The sequence below is a fragment of the Scomber scombrus genome, chromosome 5 (genome assembly GCF_963691925.1).
Source record: "Scomber scombrus chromosome 5, fScoSco1.1, whole genome shotgun sequence".
Taxonomy (NCBI): Eukaryota; Metazoa; Chordata; class Actinopteri; order Scombriformes; family Scombridae; genus Scomber; species Scomber scombrus.
In genome coordinates, this window is record NC_084974.1 from 32,859,241 (window position 1) to 32,880,597 (window position 21,357).

At 40.8% G+C, this 21,357-nt stretch overlaps 1 protein-coding gene across 1 annotated transcript; it reads left to right on the top strand.

The window, feature by feature from the left end:
* The first annotated feature begins 1,539 nt into the window (after positions 1-1,539).
* Positions 1,540-8,868, top strand: LOC133980081 (AP-2 complex subunit mu-A-like). Its single transcript, XM_062418652.1, has 11 exons — positions 1,540-1,620; positions 4,615-4,880; positions 5,311-5,393; positions 5,556-5,561; positions 5,686-5,821; positions 6,199-6,343; positions 6,562-6,681; positions 6,771-6,906; positions 7,581-7,677; positions 7,975-8,087; positions 8,227-8,868. Exons 1-11 carry the CDS (start codon positions 1,547-1,549, stop codon positions 8,359-8,361), a joined length of 1,311 nt encoding a protein of 436 aa, XP_062274636.1. The 5' UTR covers positions 1,540-1,546; the 3' UTR covers positions 8,362-8,868.
* The last annotated feature ends 12,489 nt before the right edge of the window (positions 8,869-21,357 follow it).

A 21,357-nucleotide genomic window follows, 5' to 3' on the forward strand; every position in this document is an offset into this window, starting at 1 on the left:
TTTTTCTTTATGCCGGAAGCACCAAAAGGCTCCACAGTTATCGACCGGTTACATGTCCCGGTGGGTTGTTCGTGTTGCCCCGGTGATGCATCAATCCCCGTTAAAATCACCGGTTTCCTAACGGAGTTCTGACCGGGAGACATTTTCATAGCATTTATCTTCCACATTTAACCCTTAAACAGCCTGTTAGCAGAATGATTAGTTAAGGTGGTTGTTCAGCTGTATGTGTCTTTAATTTGGTAGAATTTAAGCTTGTAGGTTTATACTTTGATATAAATGATAAAATCAGTTTAGAAACTAGTATGTGTGATATTAATGAGCAGGGAAAGCACTTTAATTATTTTTACCATTATGGCTATTTTTATATCTGAATAGAGGCAATTAATCCTGGTGGAGATACAACTCATAAAATCCAAAATATATAAAAAAAAATATTAGTGGAAATGTTTTATTTAAGGTGCAAATACGATAACTAGTAACACAATTATGGGTTTTTTTACATCTCATTTTCCACTGCTGCCTGTTTAAGGATTAGTCTATAATTATTCACTCTGGTTAGTTTTTATCATTTTATATTAGACACACTGACTTAAGGTTGACGTTCTTCAAATCAGCGATTTTTACATACTAAATAATATGTGACTTATGGAAGTCAGTTCATGCCAGAAAAAAACAGTTCCAATAAATCAATCACATTTTTTTAATATAGCACCTTTCACTGTTATTTGATTGACGAGCTGATAATAAGACAAAAAGAGGGAAAAATAACAACAACAATAATAATAGTAATTTTAAAAAGGAATAAAACAAAGAACAGGAAGTAAAGACAAAACCAATTGCCGCAAGAGAAAATTAAAATGATAAAAATGCTTAAATAATGTAAATAAAATATGTGGAAATAAATAATTAATAAATAAGTAAACTAGAGACAAACGCTGGACTAAAACTATGTTAAGAAAAAGGCTAAAAGACTAAAGAAATAGTGTTATCATTAAAGTATAAATTTAATCATTTTGACCTTTTAAACTTTTGTTTTATTTCATTTTATCTTCCATATAACTTTATAAGGATGCATGTGTTCATATCTGTCTTTCTCTAATTATTATTATTATAATAATTATTATTATTGGTATTTTACCTGCTGATAAAACTCAAAGTAAAAAAACTAATCATACAGTCTGATTACTGATGAACATGTTAGTGGTGTTTTTAATACATAATTTGACGTAATTTAAAAATATGTAATATTTTTGTATAATAAAAGTCTTAAGAGAATAAAATAGAATGCCTTTATTGTTATTACATGTTAACATATGATTAAATTTGCTGCATCTCTCTTGTAGCTTATTCACTCACATGCACAAATATTAAAAGTCATACCTATTGAACCAGAAATCTGCTAAATCTATTTATAAGTGCAAAAATAATTACATAAAAGTTGATTGAAATGGGAATTAGAGAAGATTTAACTGCAAACATTCAGGCTTAAATAATAAACCTTTAACTCGACTGTTTACTTCCCGTCTGTCCGCAGTGAGCCTTCATCATGATTGGAGGACTCTTCATCTACAACCACAAGGGGGAGGTGTTGATCTCTCGGGTGTACCGCGATGACATCGGGTGAGTTAAACAACGTGTTTACAACGTTTAGATCATAGACTGTATATAACATGGATGTTACATCCGTGACGTCACCCATTGGTTTGTGGACTGCTGCTCGGAGGCCAATAGTATCGGATCTGAGCAGCGCCATCTTGAAAATTTCAGGTGCATGCTGGGAAAAAATAAAAACAGGGATTCTACTTATATGGGCATCAGGAGGAGCATGAGGCGCCCTCCTGAACCTGTGAACCAATCAACCTGTCAATCACCACGTAGCCACGCCCTAATGCATACCCTGCTTTATCGTCACATATAAAATCAGGGAGACCAAAATGTCCCAAATGAACATCATACTGCATTGAAGAAGGCTTTAAACTAGCGATTGAGACCATAAACACATTTTGAAAACGTTTACTGAGGTTAGAAATCAAGTGAGAAGTTGGTGAATTCTCCATTGACTTGTATAGAGACGGAAGTCCTTTTGACACCAAAACAGTCGCCCCCTGGTGGCCTTTTGATAGAATGCAGTTTTAAGTTACTTCCGCGTTGGCCTCATTTCAGAGGACCGGAACTCCCCACTTGTATTTTATATGTTAACAGTGAAATGTAAATTAAAAGAATTACTTGTTTAATGCATTCGTGGATGTCATTAATGCAGTCGCTCTGTGGCCTTCGGTCCAGAGCTGATGTCGTCTAGAGCCCGAACAACGCTGGAGTTTTTGGGCCGATACCGATTAGTAGGGAGTTAAAAAATTAGGATATTCCGATAATTCAACATTTTGACGGATAATCTAATATATACAGAATATGTACATAAAACGCACATTTTTTGCAGGGTGGTTTCAAACACTGTGATACTTTAACTATAAACACAGAGACAATAAACTACACTGAGAATTAAATAATTACAAACACAACAAAAGAACCACGTACATATATGTTAAACTTGAATAGAATTGTTAAACTTGAATACAATTTTGCGTTAAATGTATTGGTGCCTATCAGACAACATATACGCTAAGGATGGGAATCACCAGAGGCTCCATGATACAATATTATTGCGATTTTAAATATATAAAGCGATATGCTGCGATATATTGCAATTTGTTACCTTTTTTCACCTGCAAATTATGTCCCCAAATTCCTACAATAAAAGTGCATCGATACAGTATTGTCATGCAAAATATCGCGATACTATGCTGTATCGTTCCCCCCCCACACACACACACCTAGTATACGCTGATACCGATATCAGTGTCAGGCTGATTGATATATCGGTCTGGCTCATAGACTTTAAACTAGCGATTGAGACCATAAACACATTTTGAAAACGTTTACTGAGGTTAGAAATCAAGTGAGAAGTTGGTGAATTCTCCATTGACTTGTATAGAGACGGAAGTCCTTTTGACACCAAAACGGTCGCCCCCTGGTGGCCTTTTGATAGAATGCAGTTTTAAGTTACTTCCACGTTGGCCTCATTGCAGAGGACCGGAACTCCCCGCCTGGTCTGGCTCTAATGTTGGGTGTTACGACCGTCTGACACGGCTCGTCCCAAAAGGGCCGAACATAATGACTAGAGTCATAAAATAATCATTTTATTAACAGACCACAAATCAATCTCCAGCTTAATGGAGATGGGCCGGCCAACACAAACAGAAGGGAAGACACCCAGACCGGCCCACAGAGGGTCGTAGGATCAGGGCTCTTCCCTCCAAATTAAAAACAGAGAACAACTAAACCAAACAGAAAGAAAACCATGAAAACAGGATCAAACTATCAAAATACAACAGGGATCAAATAAACCTGCTGCATGGAAGAGAGACTATTCAGGTTCCTCCCGTCTTTAAAGGTCCTGCATCAGGCAGGTGAGGGTGTCATCAGGCATAAGGCTTCTCTCTGATCACCATGCGTCTTCACTTCTTAGACCTGCAGAACATCGCTGCCCATGATGCTGGCTCTGATGCTGTGGTTGTTATGGTAACGACATCCTTAAATCCTCCTATCGGGGGTCCTCGCTGCTGATGCCCTGATAAGGGGAGACTGTGCATCCCGTTATGACCCCCTTTTCTAAGTCCTGCCTCGTGGTGGAGAACTCAGCGGTCCTGAATCGCAGCTTAAATGATAAAATTGATCACACACAAGTAATCAATCGGTATTAAGTTTGACGGATAGACAATGTTTTAATATCAGAAATATAATCAGTGAAGTAAGAAAATTAACAAAGCAAATAAAATTATATTTCCTCTGTAAAGCAACAATCAGATTAATCAATATTAAATCAATAAATGTTCAAATGATCCAATATTTCAGCAAAAATCAAAGATTAGAGAAAAAGTCCAAAAACTGAAAACACATTTGTGTATCAGAACTTAGTTTTTTCTTCTTTCCTCTCCCATTAATCATCTCACCACCCCTCACATTTATCTGCTGACCCTTTGGAGGGGCCCCACCCCTAGGTTGGGAACCACTGGACTAAACTAGCTAACTGTATATAAAGTAGTGTAAACTAGCTCCACCTCCAGCAGCTACAACAGTAACATGCAGCTCTAACACTGATGCTTCACTATTAATAATCTAATGATGTCATATATAATAATATATCAGTCAGAGGGAGGTCTCTCAGATAGTACACCTCTCTCTCTGTCCTCCTCCTCCCTCTGGATGCTGCAGAGCTTCGTGCTGCAGCCTGTATCTGTTGCTAGGCAACAACATCAGCAGCAGCCCTGCAGCGATGACAGAGCCTCAGTGATGATGTCACCTGCGTCTGTGCAGAGAACAGACTGCAACTAAGCATCAGCTGATCATTTACACAGATAATCAGTTATTCTGTTATTTAAGAAGCAGAATCACATTTAATCAGTTATCAAAATGCTCATCGACTAATCAATGCAGATCTACAGAAAAAAATGTTTATGTTTGTAGGTGTGTGTGTGTGTGTAGTTAAATATGTGTGTGTGTGTGTAGTAATGTGTGTATATCGGTGATCATCAATCTGTTGTTCTTCTTCTTCAGGAGAAATGCCGTGGATGCGTTCCGGGTTAACGTGATCCACGCCCGGCAGCAGGTGCGCTCTCCGGTCACCAACATCGCCCGCACCAGCTTCTTCCACGTGAAGCGCTCCAACATCTGGCTCGCCGCCGTCACCAAGCAGAACGTCAACGCCGCCATGGTGTTCGAGTTCCTCTACAAGATGTGTGACGTGATGACCGCCTACTTCGGCAAGATCAGCGAGGAGAACGTCAAGAACAACTTCGTCCTCATCTACGAGCTGCTGGACGGTACAATCTGATTGGTCCACAGCAGCGTGTGTTTGTGTGTGTTCTCTAACAGGAAGTGATGTCACGCTGCCTCATCCTCGCCACCGCTCTGCTGCTCTGTGGTTTTTTTAGGTTTTGATTTTTGTAAGCGTTGGATGAGAAAATCAAAACCTAAAGAAAATACAGCGAAACAGGAAACGCCGAGTGAAGACCCGCTCTTCTTCTGTGGTGTCTGTTTGTTGACGGGGTTTTATTGACGGGGTTTGTTGAAGAAGGTTTGTTGACGGAGGTTTATTGACGGGGTTTGTTGACGGAGGTTTTGTTGACGGGTTTTATTGACAGGGTTTGTTGACGGAGGTTTATTGACAGGGTTTGTTGACGGAGGTTTTGTTGACGGGTTTTATTGACGGGTTTTATTGACGGGGTTTGTGACGGATGTTTTGTCCTGCAGAGATTTTGGACTTCGGTTACCCTCAGAACTCAGAAACTGGAGCTCTGAAAACCTTCATCACCCAGCAAGGCATCAAGAGTCAGGTACAGTCAGCTGATCAGTGATCAATACATGTATACTCTGTGTTTTATCTTTTATATGTTACATTAACATTGTCATTACCTATTATTGTTATATATAATTAAATACTCAAATTATAATTAATACATTTACTTCTTTGTTTTTCTGCTCGTCTGATCCGTCAGCATCATGTAAGTCCACACACACACATATACACACTAACATACACATATACACACTAACATACACGTATACACACACAGATGTTTGAAAATATTAAATTATTGTCACTCTCTCTCTGCCCCGCCCCCCCAGTCCAAAGAGGAGCAGTCTCAGATCACCAGTCAGGTGACGGGTCAGATCGGTTGGAGGAGAGAAGGAATCAAATACAGACGTAACGAACTCTTCCTGGACGTGTTGGAGAGCGTCAACCTGCTCATGTCCCCACAAGGTCAGAGACTCATTTATACTGGTTATACTGGTTATAATGGTTATACTGGTTAGTCCCCACAAGGTCAGAGACCCATTTATACTGGTTATAATGGTTAGTCCCCACAAGGTCAGAGACAGATTTATACTGGTTATAGTTATAATGGTTATACTGGTGATTACCTTTTAGTTTAGTTTCAGGAGCTTTTTTTTTAAGCAAATTTTAGCAAAACTGTAAAATCCTTAATTCTGTTATTCATAAATCACTGACATTAAAGAGACAAATGTGAAATAAATGACACTTATGCACATGATCAATACTTCATGGTGAAGATGAGACACTTCATCACTGAGCCACAAGAGGGCGACATCACACCAACCTGTGTGTGTGTGTTTCAGGTCAGGTGCTGAGTGCTCACGTCTCAGGTCGGGTGGTGATGAAGAGTTACCTCAGCGGGATGCCGGAGTGCAAGTTTGGGATGAACGACAAGATCGTCATCGATAAGCAGGGGAAGGGGGGGGGCTCCGAGGACGCCGGCAAGAGGTCAGAGGTCACACTGCACCACCTTTACCTGTCGTCATAGCAACAGATCCTTCAGCCCGCTCCATTGTCAGCTTCTTTAAAATCCTGAACTGAACTTTTATCATTAAACACTCGTCACCATCATGTTTGATGTTTAAGATAGAGCACTGATTATTGATGATTGTTTACTGATTATTGATTACTTATAGTTGATTATTGATTGATGTTTGTGTCCTCAGTGGGAAGCAGTCGATAGCCATCGATGACTGCACCTTCCATCAGTGTGTTCGTCTCAGTAAGTTCGACTCTGAGCGCAGCATCAGCTTCATCCCACCTGATGGAGACTACGAGCTCATGAGGTCAGAGGTCACACATCACTGTCACATGATCCAGTAAAGAACAAGTGTGTGTTTTACTAAACTGTGTGTGTGTGTGTGTGTGTGTGCAGGTATCGGACCACCAAAGACATCATCCTCCCCTTCAGAGTGATCCCTCTGGTCAGAGAAGTGGGTCGAACCAAACTGGAAGTTAAAGTCGTCATCAAGTCCAACTTCAAGTCGTCTCTGTTGGCTCAAAAGATCGAGGTACAAACTGGTCAATGATGTTTGTTAGTGTCCATGTGGTTTAGTTTCAATTTAAAGGGTTAAAATGTGAAAATAAACGTATGAATAACTTGCACACATTCTTTTTTTGTGGACCCAGCATCAAATTTCTGCTTTTAATCCATTTTGAGAGAATATATTAGAGGATTATGGCAAAAATGTCTAAGTGGTGTAACCATAAAAACTTTGTACCAAATAATTCAACTTGCTTAAAAACAGTAAATTCTCAATAAAACACCATATCAACTAGTTTGGGATGATTAATTAAAGGTAATGTAATACAATTGTTCTAAATATTACATTTACTCTGGGGAAGCATGGACATCAGGAACCATTTACAGGGTTAGGGTCCCTCACGATGTTGCCGTCTGACGGGGGGGGAGGGGGTAGCCTACTACGAGCATACAGTTGACAGGTTATTCTAGTATTTATAGAATTTAGATGAATAGTTCTCTTACCTTGATGCGACAGGTTGATTGTCGGCTATCCGAGATGACAGATGAACATCTTCCCCAAAATTTCCCTCGGAGGCAAATCACATTGGCCTATTTAAAGATGTTAAATACTGATTCTTTTCCAATCCATGATACGTTTTGCTGTAAAGTGCTGTGGGAAACCCTGATTTACATTTTTTTCTTTCTCCTCCCCCTCCTCAGGTGCGTGTCCCCACCCCTCTGAACACCAGTGGGGTGCAGCTCATCTGTATGAAGGGTAAAGCCAAATATAAAGCCAGCGAGAACGCCATCGTGTGGAAGTAAGTACTTCCTGTCTGCTCCAACTTTATTTACATAGCTCGTGGCCCCCTGGTGGTCAGTGTGGCCCTTTAAAGCAGAAACGTCTTTAACGACCTAAAGCTGCAGCTATTAGTCCATTAATTGATTAATTGATCAACATTAATTTAATAATCAAATGATCTGTTTTTAAGAATAAATACAGAAAATTATCAGGTTGAATCGGATCAAAAAACATTTAAAGACTCTTCACTGTGTGTGTATATAATGTGTATGTGTGTATATAATGTGTGTGTGTATATAATGTGTGTGTGTGTGTAGATAAAGAGGATGGCTGGGATGAAGGAGTCTCAGATCAGTGCAGAGATCGAGCTGCTGCCGACCAACGATAAGAAAAAGTGGGCTCGTCCTCCAATCAGCATGAACTTTGAGGTCAGTGATGATGTCACTCTGACATCACAGTGATGATGTCACTCTGACGTCACAGCTGATTCATTACTGACACAAATTTAAATGATCTGTTTATTCATTACTGGTATATCGCCCTCCTCTGCTTCCTCCTCCTCCTCAGGTACCCTTCGCTCCTTCGGGGTTGAAGGTTCGTTATCTTGAAGGTTTTCGAGCCGAAGTGAACTACAGCGATCATGATGTCATCAAATGGGTTCGTTACATCGGGCGCAGCGGCATCTACGAGACACGCTGCTGACCTCCTTCATCAATCTTCATCGATCTTCATCAACGTGTTACGTTCAGAGAGCAGCTGTGTGTCTGTGGATCACCCATCATGCACCTGGACGCGGTCTCTCATTAAGTAGATGGCCTGATGACATCACGGTGACATCATCGGGCGCTGTTTAAATGTCGTGTTTGAAGCTCTGTGATTACCCAGCATGCCTCAGTCACCCCACAGATGTTGTTTTTGGTTTTTTACTTTTTATTTTTTTTACTTTTTGTATCCAAACCTGTCAGCTGATCGACGATCAATACCAATCAATAGAGTCCAATAAGTGATTTGTGTTCAATGAAAAGAAATCCTGAATGAACTCAGTAACATTAATGTGTGTGTGTGTGTGTGTGTGTGTGTGTGTGTGTGTGAGTGACTGTGTGTGTGTATGTGTGTTAGTAGCAAATCAATATTTCATGTTTTCTCTGTTTTAATGTCTGACGTCATTTTGCCAATTTTCTGTTTACTCAATAAAATCGTTCAGACTGAGACTCTGTTTGTTTATTTTTCTCTACAGGTGTTTTAGATTACTAGTTACTCTGTTTATGATGTAATAAGTAATGTAACTATTTCAATTACTCCATCAAAGTAATGTAACTTATTACATTTGATGACTTTTCTAATGTTCTAACCAATGTTTTCAGCTGTTAGGGTAAATGTTCCCTCCATCTGTCCTTCCTTCCTTCCATCTGTCCTTCCTTCCCTCCATATGTCCTTCCTTCCCTCTTTCCTTTCTTCCTACCTTCCCTCTTTCCTTCCTTCCTTCCTTCCTTCTGTCCATCATTCCTTCCTTCCTAAGATCTAAGATCAGCTGTTAGGGTAAGTGTTCCCATTCAGCACCAGAATCTAAGTGCAGCTGTTTTTCATGGATACTGACATGATTTATAAGGGAGATCATTTCTTATAAAGCAACATTTATCTCATTTGAAAACATTCATTAGTTCATGTCTATGTTGGAATATAAAATAAAGATATTTGATGAATAAAGTGGGTTTAATTGGTACTGCAACCCCGGTCCGCTAGCTCACGTTAGCCATTAGCCTAAAGGTCCGCTAGCTCGCCGTTAGCCTAACGGTCCGCTAGCTCGCCGTTAGCCTAACTGTCCGCTAGCTTACCGTTGGCCGTTAGCCTAACTGTCCGCTAGCTCGCCGTTGGTCGTTAGCCTAACTGTCTGCTAGCTCACCGTTAGCCGTTAGCCTAACTGTCCGCTAGCTCACCATTAGCAGTTAGCCTAACTGTCCGCTAGCTCACCATTAGCAGTTAGCCTAACTGTCCGCTAGCTCATCGTTAGCCGTTAGCCTAACTGTCCGCTAGCTCACCATTAGCCGTTAGCCTAATAGGTCCGCTAGCTCACCGTTAGCCGTTAAAATAATAAATATAACAACCTCCATCCATCTTCTTGCCGCTTTATCGGGGGTTGGGTCGCGGGGGCAGCAGCCTAAGCAGGGGAACAACCTCATTACACCAAAATAACAGTTATACCTCACACAACGTAATGTTTTCTAGAAGAAAAAAAAACGTATTTAATGCACTACAATTAATTCAGTTAAATGACTATTAAAGTAACGATAACATTTCAGAGCTCTCAAGTGTCTCGCATTGACCATAAGACGCACGCATTTCACAGTTCACACGCACCTGACGTTTCTCACGCTGAGAAGAGACAGATCCCACCGCACAGACATTAATATAAACTATAATATACAGTAATGAACAGTGAGGCGTAGACACGTTTCTCAGTCAGCAGCCTACCAGCCAATCAGAAAGTGGTATTTCTTGTTGCCGGGTAAATTCTGAAAATAAACCCAATCTGCCAACGACTGCTTCTAACATATAACCTCAATATCTGACACAAACACTTACAACACATAACATCTATAAGCAGAAAGATGTTTTAGATTACTAGTTACTCTATTTATAATGTAATAAGTAATGTAACTATTTCAATGACTTCATCAAAGTAATGTAACTTATTACATTTGATGACTTTTCTAATTTTCTAACCAATGTTTTCATCTGTTAGGGTAAATGTTCCCTCCATCTGTCCTTCCTTCCTTCCCTCTTTCCTTCCTTCATTCCTTCCTTCTTTCCCTCCATCTGTCCTTCCTTCCTTCCCTCCATCTGTCCCTCCTTCCTTCCTTCCTTCTTTCCCTCCATCTGTCCTTCCTTCCTTCCCTCTTTCCTTCCTTCATTCATTCCTTCTTTCCCTCCATCTGTCCTTCCTTCCTTGTTAGGAAAGGAAGTGAGGATAGAAAAGTGAGGAAAGGGAAGTGAGGGAAGGAAGTGAGGAAAGGAAAGGGAAGTGAGGAAAGGGAAGTGAAGAAGGGAAGTGAGGAAAGAAAGTGAGGAAAGAGAAGTGATGGAAGGAAGTGAGGAAGGGAAGTGAGGAAAGGGAAGTGATGGAAGGAAGTGAGGAAGGGAAGTGTGGAAAGGAAGTGTGGAAAGGGAAGTGATGGAAGGAAGTGAGGAAGGGAAGTGAGGAAAGGAAGTGAGGAAAGGGAAGTGTACCACAGAAGACGTGCTGTTGGTATTAAAGGCTCTACAAACCTGATGAAGCTCAGTTAAAAATATTTCAATCAGAATGAATCTGTTAGTTTGACGATCTGGAGGACATTTTTGGGGTTTTTCCCTTTTTGCATGTTGGGGGGGGGGGGGGTGCTGCTGGTGGTTGCCGTGACGACCTTCAGCCTGTAAAAACAGACAGTTTCTATTCAGAGCAAAACACGAGACGAGGTGACTCTCAGAGTGATGTGGGAACCAGTGTGTGTGTGTGTGTGTTTAGTGTGTGTGTTCAGTATGTGTGTGTTCAGTATGTGTGTGTGTGTTCAGTATGTGTGTGTGTGTGTGTGAGTGTGTGTGAGTGTGTGAGTGTGTGAGTGTGTGAGTGTGTGGATGGACAGTTGAATGGACAGAGGTGTAATTAAATCCTCATCCTTCAACTCAGGCTGAAAGTCCGTCTCCTCCCTCCGTCTTCGGGGGCCGACGCTCCGTCCTGAAGGTCGGCTGGACGGCTGCCAGGAGGCCCCCGGGGGCCCGAGCCAGGAGACCCTCATGGGCCCCGAGCCAGGAGACCCCTGGGGGCCCCGAACCAGGAGGCATGATGGGATACACAGACCAGCTTCTACTGGAGGTGAAAGGTCACCGAGACGTCAAAGGAATGAGTTCTCAGTGTTAACACATATTTTACATATTACAGTAAAACATGCAGCTGTGGTTCGGGAGGGAAAGCAGCTCGTCCACTAATCAGAAGATCGGAGGTTCGATTTCCGGCTCGTCCAGTCAGCATGTCCAAGTGACTTTGGGTAAAATACTGAACCCTAAATGACTCCTGATGGAAGCAGCCGGCCCCCTTACTGCCATCACAGTGTGAGTGAATATTTACAATTAACCTGAAATGTTTAAAAGGAAACTCAAACCTGGCTTTTGATTAAGAACTGAATTGCCTTTTTTTTTTTTCTATTTTATTGTATTTGTTTTAAAACTTTTTATCTTTTTATTTTTTCTACTTTACTTTACGTTATTTTATTTGTATTATTCTATAAGTTTTATCTTCTTATTGATTTTCTTCGTCTGTTACTTTTGTCTCTTAATCTCTTTTCTAACCTTGTTTTAGTCTTTTATTAAACATCATCTTTTATTTTACTTTTCTTTTGTCTTTTTAATCTATTTTAACCTTTTTTTTACTCTAACTTATAATAAAACTTTTTCTTACATTCTCTCTTAAATTTTTATTTTCTCTCGCGTATGTTGGTCTCAGTTTTTATCTTTTAATTTGTTCTCTCGTCAACTTTATTCCTTTTCTATATTTTGTGACTTTTTTGTTGTTGTTTTGATTTATTTATTTATTGACTCATTTAAATGGTAACAGCACTTTAAAAAAAAAATTGAATACATCATTTTTAAGCCCATAAGGTCCTGCATAGAGCTTAAATCAGCCACAACATGAAAGAAGATACAAAACATTTAATTAATTCAGTTATTATTCCTTTTGAATTATCAGTAACTAAAAATACTGCAAAGGAAGACAAAAATAACCAGGCATCTATTGAATTAAATAAAAGGCCCCCTGGTGGTTTATCTGTGTACTACATGTATCTGATGATGTCGAGCTCTCTGTTACAGGGTTAAAAGTTTTACATTTAGGTGAATAATTGATGAACTGTAACCATAGCAACATAAAATATATTGACTGTAAATATTTATATTTTCTATGGAAGCTGAGGAAGATAATAACATCCATCTTATATTGTTTAATCTGACGCTCATAAAGGCCAGAAGATATAAAAGTCTTGATCTCATAATAAAGCCGTTCTTTATATCACACACTGCTGCAGTCTCGACCCTGCAGGCTGTTTTCATTCACCTTGGAAGCAGGTGAAGTTGTGCCAGAAAATGCCGACTCTGAAAATAATAAAACGCCCAGATTAAATTAAACTGAGTAGAACAGCTGAGAGTCCTGAGCTGCTGATAAAGAAACATATACAGTACAGTACTTGAGGTACTTGTACTTGACTGTAGTACAGTTTGAGGTACTTGTACTTTACTGTAGAACAGTTTGAGGTACTTGTACTTTACTGAAGTAGAGTTTGAGGTACTTGTACTTTACTGTAGTACTATTGAGGTACTTGTACTTTACTGTAGTATAGTTTGAGGTACTTGTACTTCACTGTAGTATTTCCATGTGATGCTACTTTCTACATCTCAGAGGGAAATATTGTACTTTCTACTCCACTACATTTATTTAACAGCTTTAGTTACTTTTCAGATGCAGATTTGACACAATGGATAATATAACAAGCTTATAAATACAACACATTGTTAAAGATGAAACCAAAAAGCAGTGTGTAGTCGGCTCACATTTCAGATGTCTATGAGTTGTTAACAGCTCCACCAAATACTGATTTACTGCAGTACTTTTACTGTAATACTGCATACTACATCACTCATAATACTGCAGTACTTTTACTGTAATACTGCATACTACATCACTCATAATCCTGCAATACTTTTACTTGTAATGTAGTAATTGTACATTACTGTATTAGTACTTTTGCTGCAGTACATGATCATAGTACTTCTTCCTGGACTTGTTGGAGAAGACGACAGTAAAACTTCTCGTCTCATATTTCTAAGTATTGATCTGATGCTCGGGGCTCTGCCAACGCACACACAGAGAGTGAGGTCAGAGCATTGTTGCAGTGCATGATGGGAGTCTGCCAGGCCTTTCTGCTGCCAACATTCAAACCTCAGTCAGCACACAATGCAGCTTTAATGAGCGCCGGGCTGCTTAACATGCACCATATGATGACTTCCTCTGAAAGATGCACCACAGGCAGTTTGAGAGTGTGAAGGTGACCGGAGCTGGATGGAGACGCAGTGTGGGCGGACAGATAAACAAGGCAACAATACAACAATTCAGACAATATAAGCAATAAGAAATCTGCCAGGAACACAGTGTGTGTGTGTGTGTGTGTGTGTGTGTGTGTGTGTGTGTGTGTGTGTGTGTGTGTGTGTGTGTGTGTCCGTGTGTCCGTGTGTCCGTGTGTGTTTGTGTAGAGGGGGGGTATCAATGTCACTGATGAGGCTGCAAGTAATGATTGTTTTTTTCATTGATCTTTTGTTGTTTTTCTAATTAGTTAAGTCATTAAATGCCCCCAAAAACATCTCTATCAGCAGTTTCCAGAGCTTGGTGTTCTCATTTAAAGGGGACCAATTATGCTTTTTCTTATTTTCAGTCATTTATATAATGTTAAAATATCAGATGTTTATATTAAAAGTGTCAAATAATGAGTTAAATGTATGCAGCAGTAAACAGCAGCAGCTTCAGACTCTGAACGTTTTGGTTTCCAACTGTTTTTTCTACTTTCAGGCCAGGTCGACGTCGCCTGGTAACAGATTTCTTTCTATGATCATCTCCTTCACACTGAGCCATGACTCAGTTACACAGCAGGACAACGTCAAATAAGTAGTTTACCTGTTGGAGGTTTGCTGGTCGTCTGTAGCGACTGTAACGAAGCTCTGCTAATTTAGTGAGGAACACATTTTGTTTCCTGTAAATGTAAATTCTTCACAATAAAAGTCTCCCATTATTTAGTTAAAATGACAAAACAATAATAAAAGATGTCATTAATAATTTTCCATTTGCGGGTTAAACAGAAAATGCAGCGAACCAGCTGGTGGAGAGAGGTGAAGTAAGAGTGAAGGAGGTCTTCTGGACACCTGAATAAACAAGCAAGTATTAGGAGTCCTGACTGCAGTTCCTGTGGAAGGAACAAAAACTCAGGTGTGGAAAGAGTTTGGAAGCTTTGAATGGTTGGTGGACCTCAAATTGGGTCTGACTAGAGGCCTGAGAGTCTATCAGTCCACAGGTACCAACCCCCTGAGGACACTGAAAAATGTTTCAACCAAAACAGTGCAACCATTTCAAGACTCTGCAACATCTCAGTATGAAACTCATTATGGTGCCTTGTTGCAGATGAGAGATGGGTAAGACTTCCCTCGAGTCCTGGGTAAGGCTTCAATCAAGTCCTGGGTAAGGCTTTCCTCGAGTCCTGGGTAAGGCTTCAATCAAGTCCTGGGTAAGACTTCCCTCGAGTCCTGGGTAAGACTCGAGGAACTCGAGGAAACCCAGGACTTGAGGTAAGACTTCCCTCGAGTCCTGGGTAAGACTTCCCTCGAGTCCTGGGTAAGGCTTTCCTCGAGTCCTGGGTAAGGCTTCAATCAAGTCCTGGGTAAGACTTCCCTCGAGTCCTGGGTAAGACTTCCCTCGAGTCCTGGGTAAGACTTCCCTCGAGTCCTGGGTAAGGCTTTCCTCGAGTCCTGGGTAAGGCTTCAATCAAGTCCTGGGTAAGGCTTCCCTCAAGTCCTGGGTAAGACTTCCCTCGAGTCCTGGGTAAGACTTCCCTCGAGTCCTGGGTAAGACTTCCCTCATGTCCTGGGTAAGACTTCCCTCATGTCCTGGGTAAGACTTCCCTCGAGTCCTGGGTAAGACTTCCCTCATGTCCTGGGTAAGACTTCCCTCGAGTCCTGGGTAAGAATTCCCTTGAGTCCTGGGTAAGACTTCCCTCGAGTCCTGGGTAAGACCTCCCTGGAGTCCTGGGTAAGACTTCCCTGGAGTCCTTGGTAAGTCTTCCCTGGAGTCCTTGGTAAGACTTACCCTGGAGTCCTCGGTAAATCTTCCCTGGAGTCCTGGGTAAGACTTCCCTCAAGTCCTGGGTAAGGCTTCCCTGGAGTCCTGGATAAGACTTCCCTGGAGTCCTGGGTGAGGCTTCCCTGGAGTCCTGGTCGTCTGTAGCGACTGTAACGAAGCTCTGCTAATTTAGTGAGGAACACATTTTGTTTCCTGTAAATGTAAATTCTTCACAATAAAAGTCTCCCATTATTTAGTTAAAATGACAAAACAATAATAAAAGATGTCATTAATAATTTTCCATTTGCGGGTTAAACAGAAAATGCAGCGAACCAGCTGGTGGAGAGAGGTGAAGTAAGAGTGAAGGAGGTCTTCTGGACACCTGAATAAACAAGCAAGTATTAGGAGTCCAGAAAGACTGCAGTTCCTGTGGAAGGAACAAAAACTCAGGTGTGGAAAGAGTTTGGAAGCTTTGAATGGTTGGTGGACCTCAAATTGGGTCTGACTAGAGGCCTGAGAGTCTATCAGTCCACAGGTACCAACCCCCTGAGGACACTGAAAAATGTTTCAACCAAAACAGTGCAACCATTTCAAGACTCTGCAACATCTCAGTATCCTCGAGTCCTGGGTAAGGCTTCAATCAAGTCCTGGGTAAGACTTCCCTCGAGTCCTGGGTAAGACTTCCCTCGAGTCCTGGGTAAGACTCGAGGAACTCGAGGAAACCCAGGACTTGAGGTAAGACTTCCCTCGAGTCCTGGGTAAGACTTCCCTCGAGTCCTGGGTAAGGCTTTCCTCGAGTCCTGGGTAAGGCTTCAATCAAGTCCTGGGTAAGACTTCCCTCGAGTCCTGGGTAAGACTTCCCTCGAGTCCTGGGTAAGACTTCCCTCGAGTCCTGGGTAAGGCTTTCCTCGAGTCCTGGGTAAGGCTTTAATCAAGTCCTGGGTAAGGCTTCCCTCAAGTCCTGGGTAAGACTTCCCTCGAGTCCTGGGTAAGACTTCCCTCGAGTCCTGGGTAAGACTTCCCTCATGTCCTGGGTAAGACTTCCCTCATGTCCTGGGTAAGACTTCCCTCGAGTCCTGGGTAAGACTTCCCTCATGTCCTGGGTAAGACTTCCCTCGAGTCCTGGGTAAGAATTCCCTTGAGTCCTGGGTAAGACTTCCCTCGAGTCCTGGGTAAGACCTCCCTGGAGTCCTGGGTAAGACTTCCCTGGAGTCCTTGGTAAGTCTTCCCTGGAGTCCTTGGTAAGACTTACCCTGGAGTCCTCGGTAAATCTTCCCTGGAGTCCTGGGTAAGACGTCCTGGGTGAGGCTTCCCTGGAGTCCTGGATAAGACTTCCCTCAAGTCCTGGGTAAGACTTCCCTGGAGTCCTGGGTAAGACTTCCCCTCGAGTCCTGGGTAAATCTTCCCTGGAGTCCTGGGTAAGACTTCCCTGGAGTCCTTGGTAAGACTTCCCTGGAGTCCTGGGTAAGACTTCCCTGGAGTCCTGGGTAAAGCTTCCCTCGAGTCTGGGATAAGGCTTCCCTGGAGTCTTGGGTAAGGCTTCAATCAAGTCCTGGGTAAGACTTCCCTGGAGTCCTGGGTAAGACTTCCCCTCGAGTCCTGGGTAAGGCTACCCTCGAGTCCTGGGTAAGACTCTCTTACTTTTTGTAAACTAATTAATGCAAGTCAGGTTTGAGTAGGTTGCTAATGGATCCACTTAAGATCATGTCCAACATTTGGATCCCCATAAGGACTTCTACTTCTGAAAAACAGATGACTCAGAGAGTAGAGGTGGGGCTGTTATGCTTTCCTTCCTGGGGATACTATCAGATGATCTCAGGAATGCTTTGAAAAGCTACTGAACCTGACTGATGCTGGCTGTGGGTTGAGTTGGAAGACTTGCAAACATATTAGTATTTATATAAAAGGTTATGCAGAATGACTTCTGCATAACCTCGTAAACTGAAGTGCACATAACTTTCAAACTGGGGCAGATGCAGCCATTACAACACATCCAATCCATTATTAACCAAATCCTTTTAAAAAAAACATTTAAAATGCCAAAACATCCAGAAGCACACACTAAGAACCCGGCTGACACAGGAGGAAGCTGCAAGATTTTTCTTCCCTCACTTATAACAAACTTTTTCTTTCCACATATCACCTGCAATATAATAATATGATTCATTTTCCCCCAAAATGTAATAATCATGAGTTGTATATTGTGAGCTTGACGTTGTGTAGAGTTTTACTGTAATGGTTTGTCTGTGCTGATATCTTTTCCAGGAAGGTTTGTACAAGATTGAGACAATAAATAAAGACATAAATCTCCATAATATACTATAAAATAATAATGTGACTAACATTAACGAACATTAACACTAACATTTCCTGTCTGTCTTTCCTCATTTCGTGTTGTGACCTTACTGTTGCCATATACTTAAAAAATATACACAAGGGGATGCAGGATTATGGCGAACCCTGCTGGTGAATCTAAAACGGCAGCTGCAGAAATCTGAATTACATATAAAACAGTCAATACCACTACCACCAAAGATAGGCTATAACTTATATAGATTATATAACTGGTCAAACAACTATAGAAATTTAATATACACACACAAACACACAAATTAATATGTAATATATTGTAAAAAACAATCTTGTACATCTTTTACTGTATATAAATATGACACTCAGCTGTCCCGCTGCCTGATGAAGGATTGAGAGCGACTGTCACTGTCAGTTTTAAATCATCAAATAACAAATTAAAAACAAACAGTGTAAAAAAGACAAAAACAATCTTAAGGAAAAGTTTATTTGATGTGTTCTTCGATTCTTTTAGTTTGTCTCATGTCCCATCTGTGAACAATGAGCCGGACTTATGAGCTATACCGCAGCCAGCCAGCAGGGGGCGACCCAGATGTAAACACAGTAAATGACGCAGGAGCTACCACTTTTTGGTAAAAATGAACTGTATATGAAATATATTTGTCATCTACAAAGTGAATCTGAAAACAGTTCATCAACTTTTTAAATAACGACAATAAGCTAAAAAAAAGAGTATTTAAATCTGTAAATGTGTCTGTTTTTCACTGTGGAGTAGTGTGGTGTCTAATCTTGAACTGGAAATGAATGTCATGTCAATTGAATGCCTTATTGTTATTTATTTATATGTACATTACTTTTGGGAAAATGTTAATAAGGACCAAAATAAATCACTACTACTAGATAAGATAAGATATTATTAGATTTATTAGTCCCACAGTGGGGAAATGTACAGTATTGCAGCAGAGAAGCAGGTAGTAAACAATGGAAAGTACATCAATAGAAGAATAAAGAACAACATAAATAGATAATAAGTACACAAGCAATAAAAACAATAGTATAAAAAATAGTTTAAAAAAGAGTAACATTATGTACAAGTGTAATATTGGTGTTGAATCATACTGATACTGCACAGTCGTGTACATTAAAAAGTTCAGTTGTAAACCAGATGTAATGTTTGCAGTCGTCATACAATGCAGTAATATTTTAGAGAATCCATTCAGACACTTTTAATAATAGATAAAATGTTTATTAGTGTCACCATTAGTGTTAGTGGAGTTTTTTGTTTAGATCCAACTGAACATTTCTTTGTGTAAAGTTAATGTCGAGAAAATAAAACTGTACTTTATTCTCAGTCTGTTCCTCAGAGTTTCTCTCTCGATGTTTTTCCTCTGATCGCAGCGACAGGAAGCTGAAGGTGGACGATCTGCAGCGACGGCTGTTTGGACAGATGTTCTGAGCAGAGACAAGACAAACGCTGCACATCTGGACTGCTGTTGGTGGGAAAACACCTCGGGGTGGCCCTACCTGTGGCCCTGAACCCTGAGGGGCACCAGAGGCCCCTACAACACACAGTCTGAGTTTATTTCCAGCTCAGATCCAGAATCAGCTTCAGGGAAGAATAAAACATAATAAACAATAAATAAAGTTTAGAACCGTTCTGCTCTGAAAGTGTAGCTCATATTTACTGATAGTGAGCAAACCTGAACCAAAAGGGTTAAAATCCACATTTATAGTCTCTGTAAATGGACACCACTCACACACACCTGACCCCGCCCCTCCGGACCTGCCCCACTGCAGCAGCGAGCGCACTGTCCGGGAAGTTCCTCAGTTTGTTCCAGAGCTGAGCAGGAGGAGGAACCGGGTCCACACTGTCCTACCCGGGTCATCTGAGCCTGAGACAGAGGACAGAGGACAGGGGGGGGGGTCTCACGGCTGCGGTCCGGGTCTCCTCTGGTCCGGATCTTTATCTCCTCTCAGTGCGGATGGTTTTACGCGTCTCGGATCCGATCGATCGGTTGACTAATTGATTGATTGATTGATTGAGTTGTCAGGCTGGTTTAGGGGTCATGTGTCGGACTGTGTAGATCTGATCATGGACCCTCCGCTGCTGCTGCTGATGGTGATGATGATGATGATGATGATGATGGTGGTGAAGGTGAGCGGAGCAGCTCTCGGGCAGCAGGTCAGTGAGTTTAATAAACATATTTCATATTTTAGTTAAATATCTTTAGTCTGTGTTTCTATTTATTCTGTTTATTCTTTTTATATTTGAGTTTATTGTCTATAATGTGTCCTTTAATTGCATCTATCTATCTATCTATCTATCTATCTATCTATCTATCTATCTATCTATCTATCTATCTATCTATCTATCTATCTATCTATCTATCTAACTATGAGAAGACCTTGAAATGTTCTATATGAATCATGTTTTAGAGTCCATGTATAAAACCAGGTTTCTTAGAGCAACAGAATGACATTTCACCCAGCAAATTGTTTGTATTTCTTTTATTGACTCTAAAAAATGTTGGTATTCACCTATAAAAACTCTGCAGTGGGTAACTTCACATTATAACATAACAGTAACTGCACTTTAAGTCTTAAAAATTCACATAAAAATACCAAGAACGTGACCTCAGAGACTGCAGAGGATATACAGGAATACTTTAAATCCCTGAGCTGAACTTCACTCACTGTGGTTAAAAAAGGTTTTACTGTGACAAACAAACAGTAACTGTACAATAAACAGCTCAGACGAGTGAAATCCGCTTTAGTTTTAGTTGGAAGATGGATGTGCAGGAAGTTCATGGTCGAGTTCACATGTGGGTGACAGATATCTGAGAGCAGGAAAGAAAGAGGGATCAAAGGAGGAACGCATGGAAGAAAGAAGGAAAGAAAGAGAGAAAGACACATCTGTATGGCATCAGTCTGTTGCCACGTCTCAAAAGTAAAAAGTCTGTTTTTATGCTTGTTTAAAACTTTTTTTCTGCTTCACAGAAACAAGCCACAGCAGCTCCAACATGTCTTTAAAAGCATAAATTGGACTTTCTGACACTCTATTATCTAATAAATTGTTATAAATCAATGTCCATTCACACCTACAGGCAATTTAGAGTCTCAAATTAATCTAACCTGCATGTTTTTGGTCTGTGAGAGGAAGCTGGAGAGCCTGATGTTGCCTTATTATTCATGCCTTTCTTTGTTTTATATGTTAACTGTTTCCCTCCAGACTTTTATAGACTTCTTCTTTCATTTTCAGCTTGTATATAAGATTCTCCATCACGAGATTGACAACCAGTGTTGAAGCTTGGTGCTCAAGTCTTGAGCCCGTTCTTAGTAATGGTCTTCTGTCCGGTCGCCAGTATGATCTTGACTAAATATTGGTTTCCTACAGTTCCTTCCAAATGTCTGGGGTATAAAACAAGACAAGATTTAGGGATTACATAATCCGAAATACTTCACATAGAGCTGAATGAACATCCAGCCAGAAAGGCCGGATACAGGTCAGTGATAAATAAGTATTTGCTAGATGAGTAATC